Consider the following 6,000-nt stretch of genomic DNA (forward strand, 5'->3'; position numbering starts at 1 on the left):
GTTCCCAGTTTCTTGGGATATATTCCTAGAAGTGGGATCACTGGGTCAAATGGGAGTTCCATTTTTAGTTTTTTGAGGAAACTCCATACTGTTCTCCACAGTGGCTGCACCAGTCTGCATTCCCACCAGCAGTGCACAAGGGTTCCCTTTTCTCCGCATCCTCGCCAGCACTTGTCGTTTGTTGATTTGTTGATGATAGCCATTCTGACAGGTGTGAGATGGTACCGCATTGTCGTTTTGATTTGCATCTCTCGGATGGTTAGTGACTTTGAGCATGTTTTCATGTGTCTCTTGGCCTTCCATATGTCCTCTTTTGAAAAGTATATATTTAGGTCCATTGCCCATTTTTTGATTGGGTTGTTTATCTCTGGGTTTTCTTTTACTTGAGAATTGTATTAGACACCAGTATGTGGCCCTAGCCGATTAGCTCAGTGGATAGAGCCTCGGCCTGTGGACTCAAGAGTCCCAGGTTTGATTCCGGTCAAGGGCACATGCCCAGGTTGTGGGCTCGATCCCCAGTAGGGGGCGTGCAGGAGGCAGCTATCAATGATTCTCTGTCATCATTGATGTTTCTATCTCTCCCTCCCTCTCCCTTCCTCTCTGAAATCAATAAAAATATATTAATTAAAAAAAAAAGAACCCAGTATCTGGATATTAGGTGTCCATTGCTACTGAGGGTTCATTGCTTTAAGGCCCTCTCCATAGGTGCATATTGGATAAAATTTCTGGTTACTTGTTGGAGCAAGTAGTTTAAAGAGTAAATTTTCTTCCTGTGATCTCTGAAAACTAGGGAGTCAGTTTCAAAAAACGAAACAATGTATATCTTAGAATTCTAGGGGTATCTATTCTCTATATACTGTTAAATATTCTATAGTGCAATCATTGAAGGAAAAAAATCTTGACATAGCTGGGATGGATAGGAAGGAAAGAAGACTTTATTTTTATGCGTTCTTTGAAATTCTTTTGGGGTAACTCATTCCCTCTCTGTCTCAACTTTTAAAAGTTTGATATAATTGGATCTTTGGGACATTATCCCTGAAGGATCTGAAGTTTCAACCTGCTGTAATATGTGGCTGCTGAACTTTAAATTGTTCAGGGACAGTCGGTATTCCCCAAAACAACAGAGGATTTAAGTTTACATAGTATTTCAGTTGCTATCCTTTGATATTTTTAGTTAGGGAGGCAACAGTCAATACTTCTGAAAGAAATGAATTGCACTGTTGATTTTTACATAATACGTTTAACATTTTTAACGTGGATGCATTTATTCTTTCTTGCACTTAGCTAACTTTCTGAAGTGCATCTTAAAACAAGATTTGGAGTTGGTGACAGGGAATTTAGGTCAGAGGACCAATTTTTCTTGGCTACTATTTTTAAACAATAGAAAAGATCAAGTCCCAGACAACTGGGCTGATTTTTCATTCTAAAAAAAAAATTGTGTTTTCTTTTTTTAAATCCTCATCCAAGGATATGTTTTTATTGATTTTTAGAGAGAGAAAAAGGAAGAAGGAGAGAGAGTGATCCAGCCGGGGATCGAACCTACACCTTTTGGTGTATGGGAGAATGCTCCCACTAACTGAGCCACCCGGCCAGTGCAAATTGTGTTCCCTTTGCTAGTTTTAAGAGCAGCACAAAAAAAAATTTTTTTAAGTTTCTTTAAAATAATCTCTTACAATAATATAATAAGATTTTTATAGAGAATTTGTTAAATAGAAAATTTGGCAGAGAAATCCCTAAACATAATCTAACAAATGAATAAGAGGTAACTACTGTGATGTAGAAAAATGAAACTTTTAGGGAGAAAAGCAAAAACTCTGCTGCCTAAGTACCACAGAGGGAACTAACACGGACACGTATTCCCTGGACCACTAAACCAGGTATCAGTGTTACTGCTAGTGTGTGGGCCTACAATGTAAGCTGCTTAGGGACCGATGACTACAACAAACACACAAACAAAAATGAAAGGACTGGCTAATAGGCTAGATGAGACTGGCTAATAGGCTAGAGAGACCATGGAACAGAAGTCAAAGATAATACTGTAATGTAAGTCACAGGAATCCTGTAATATGTGAAAACTGTTTGAAAAACATTGTGCCCCATCTACGGTACCTTTAAAATCTGGAGAACGGGGAGACAAATGAGAGCATTGATTGAAATGGAGAAACGGGGGAAAACGTCAGTGATGAGAAAGTGAAGACTGAAGTGTTAAGATAAACCATGTAATTGAGGAGTTTGTCTATGAAAGGGAGAGCAAAAATAGGGTGGCAGTTAACACCTGTAGCATGACAATGAACAAGTGTATTTTTAAGAACAAGTGTGCTTGAAAATAGCAAGGAAAGAACTAGTGGGGAAAGGAAAAAGAAAGAAGGTGATCAAGAGCAACATCATTGCAAAAGCAAGGGAGGCTTAGTAATTTTTTTGGTTAGTATTGTGAAATGTCAACATAAATAAAACCCCAAGTGTCGTGTTTATAATCAGGTGATTGGTAATCTTTTCAAAGAGATTTTAAGATAATTTAAGCAGGGAGTTTAATGTCTGCATTCCCTGGATCTTCGTGAGTGTTAATACGAGCATTGCCCGGGTGTAATTTTTAGATCTGTTTACCTGCTCACAAAGGTATAGGTCTCAATAAGGAAGGAAACTGTACAGGGGCTGTATCAGTTTTTAAACGAGGTGGGTTATTTTGTGTGACTTGTGAACTGGCTCTGAAATATAATCAAGACAAGTATCTGCAATGCTTCAAACAGGGTCATCATTTTTGGAACAAGTATATAGACCTCCAAACTGTTAGTTGGAAAGGACAGAGTTAACTTAGACCTGGAACTTCATAGGTGTTAGTTTAAAATTCATTGATTTGTTTCTCTCAACATTCCTCCCCGTCCAGTGAAGATCATTACCGGTTTTTATTGTACAAGTGTGCTTTATTTGCCTCATTTCCTGGCTTACTTTTCTAATTTGTGCTCAATCACTTATTCAGTGTTGATTCACATTTCCATCAAAACTTTACTGAAAACCTACAGGGGGTCAAGGATAAGATTACGAGTTGAGGTTAAATAGTAAATATGTTGACTCTTGTTTTCAAATTCACTCTTTCCTAAATTTCGTTGTGGAACCATCAACTTTTTACGTAGATCACAGTGTTCTTCCTTTAGAACAGGAGATCCACTACCCTGTGACTTCTCTGTGGTAAAATTGTGTTTATTATAGTGAAGATAAGTTTGAAAGTGTTTTCCTAACTAAACATTATACTTTATCCATCTCTTTATGTTCTCAGATGAAATGAAGAGAATAATCCTAGGGTAGCTACAGGTGCAAAAAAAAAAAAAAAAAAAGAAATGCAAGCAGAAAACCTCACCATTTGGAGCTTTTTTTTCCTGGAGGGTTTTTCTAGATACCCAACGTTAGAGATCGTTCTCTTCGTCTTCAGCCTTGTGATGTACCTGATCACCCTCCTGGGAAACAGCACCCTGATTTTAATCACCGTCCTAGATGCACGCCTTCAAACCCCCATGTACTTTTTCCTTGGAAACCTCTCTTTCATGGACATCTGTTACACATCTGCTTCTATTCCCACTTTGCTGGTGAACCTGCTGTCACCCCAGAAAACCATTACCTTCTCTGGGTGTGCCGTGCAGATGTATCTGTCCCTGGCCATGGGCTCCACCGAGTGTGTACTCCTGGCCGTGATGGCGTACGACCGCTGTGTGGCCATCTGCAACCCACTCAGATACCCCGTCCTCATGAGCAGGCAGGCCTGTGTGCAGCTGGCCACGGTGTCCTGGGTGACCGGCTGCCTGACGGCCCTGCTGGAAGCCAGTTTTGCTCTGCGGATGCCCCTGTGCGGGAACCTCATCGACCACTTCACCTGTGAGATCCTGGCGGTGCTGAAGTTGGCCTGCGCCAGTTCCCTGCTCATGGACATGACCCTGCTGGTGGTCAGTGTGCTCCTCCTGCCCGTCCCGATGCTCTTAATTTGCATCTCTTACGTCTTCATCCTGTCCACGATTCTGAGGATCAGCTCCGCGGAGGGGAGGAACAAGGCTTTTTCCACCTGTGGGGCCCACTTGACGGTGGTGGTCTTGTATTACGGGGCCGCCCTCTCCATGTACCTAAAGCCCTCTTCCTCAGGCTCCCAGCAGACAGATAAAATCATCTCGTTGCTTTATGGTGTGCTTACCCCTATGTTGAACCCCATCATTTACAGTTTAAGAAACAAGGAGGTCAAAGATGCTGTGAAAAAACTGCAGGACAAAATATCATGGCATCAAACACATGCAAGTCTCTGACTGGGTTCCTTCCGTTTTCACCAGGAGCTCAGCCCTGGCAGGGCTCACAGGGGAATTCTAGACCACACACTCACCCTTAGAGCACCGACTGGATGGCCCGCTCCAGCATCTTACAGCTGTGGGATACGGGTGCCCGGAGTCATTGCCTGTGGGCAACAGTAGATTCCTTCCTATCCATCCCACAAATATTTTCTGTATTTGTGTTTCATGGCTGTGAGAAGTTTTGGGCTGCAGTCACCACACATTCGTTCCAGAAAGGAAACTTGAATAAACTTAGAATCAGTGAATGTTAGAGCCGGAAGAAACTTGGACGTCTTCTCTGCCTTCAGTCCTTTCTCAGATGAGGTGGGAGCCTAAGGAAACAAAGAAATAACGGGTGATGCAAGGGAGAAAACAGAATCAAAGAAAAGTTAAGAGACTGGCTCTATGTCACACAGGCGCCCTGGAAGCGCAGCCCTCCTCCTCCTGTCTTCTTCCCTGGAGCTTGTGCTGCCACCCAGTGGTGGCTCCCTAATTCGCCTTTCTTCTCCCAAACTCCCGGCTAAAACTCCCTGACTTCCTGAGTAAGGCATCCACCGCCTGCTTGATTTACCCACCGCCAACCTTGCCTTTCTAAGCACATAGACACTATGCCCGTGCACCAGCCATACGTCAATTGAGACTTTATGTGTTTGTGTGTTTTTCTTCATTGGATGATGGACTTCACAAGGGCAAAGATTCCTATAATTTTGTATTTTTGGGGTTTACAATAGTGATTCAGTGACCTAATAAATCTATCAGCTTTACACTAATCATTTTATTAAATTTCACCATTTGTGAAAATTATGAAGAAGAAACAACATGAGCGATGAGGTATATTGCTTTATAAATATCTAACAATTACAGAGACAATTTATACTAGTTGTTTTAAATCTTTCACTTGTATAAAAATACTGCTTGTTTAAAACGCAGAGTGGGGCCTCCATTCCCAGATCCAGTAGCTCTGGGTGGGGTCCTGATAATGCATTTAGAATAGATCCCCAAGAAATTCTGAAAAAGGTTGTAGGATGACCATACTTTGGGAGACATTGTTTTCAGTGAAAATCAAATCCCACAAGAAAAGTAGGGTTAGTTCTTATTTCTTCTTTTTTCCTTTTAATTTATTTTTTCTTCCTTTCTTCCTGCCTGTTTGCACCTCCTCACTTGCCTATCTCCGCTTCTAGAGCAGGGAAGAGAGGATTTTGAATAGAGAAGGTTAACCCACTTGACAAATTTCAAAATATGTAAGACCTGCCCAGCCGGTGTGACTTAGTGGTGGAGCGTCAACCTATGCACCAGGAGGTCATGGTTGGATTCCCAGTCAGGGCACATGCCCGGGTTGCGGGCTCGATCCCCAGTGTGGGGCATGCAGGAGGCAGCCGATCAGTGATTCTCTCTCACCACTGACGTTTCTTTCTCTCCCTCTTCCTTTATCTTTGAAATAAATAAAAACACATTTAAAAACAACCACAAAATCAAAAACAAAATATGAAAGTCCTAAGAAGGTTTAGTATTGGCTGTTGAATTCTAGATGCTTTAACTCTTAAACTGTTTGTTCCCTTAGATCGTGGGCTCCTATATGTGCTCCTGGATGTGTAACCTACATTTAAAGAGGCTAGCAGTAACCACGCACCAAAATTCTGGTGATGGAGCAAGGGGACAATTTGATGCCAGGTGTTGCTGCCAAGAGGTGTTT

General features: G+C 41.8%; 1 protein-coding gene across 1 annotated transcript; it reads left to right on the forward strand.

Annotated features, from left to right (window-relative positions):
- Nucleotides 1-3,335: 3,335 nt before the first annotated feature.
- OR2K2 (olfactory receptor family 2 subfamily K member 2) lies at nucleotides 3,336-4,286 on the forward strand (the record flags this gene model as incomplete). The annotated part of the gene is made up of 1 exon (XM_079790825.1): nucleotides 3,336-4,286. One exon carries the CDS (start codon nucleotides 3,336-3,338, stop codon nucleotides 4,284-4,286), a length of 951 nt encoding a protein of 316 aa, XP_079646951.1.
- Between the last annotated feature and the right edge of the window lie 1,714 nt (nucleotides 4,287-6,000).

This window comes from Cnephaeus nilssonii (assembly GCF_951640355.1).
Source record: "Cnephaeus nilssonii genome assembly, chromosome: 14".
NCBI classification, from domain to species: domain Eukaryota; kingdom Metazoa; phylum Chordata; class Mammalia; order Chiroptera; family Vespertilionidae; genus Cnephaeus; species Cnephaeus nilssonii.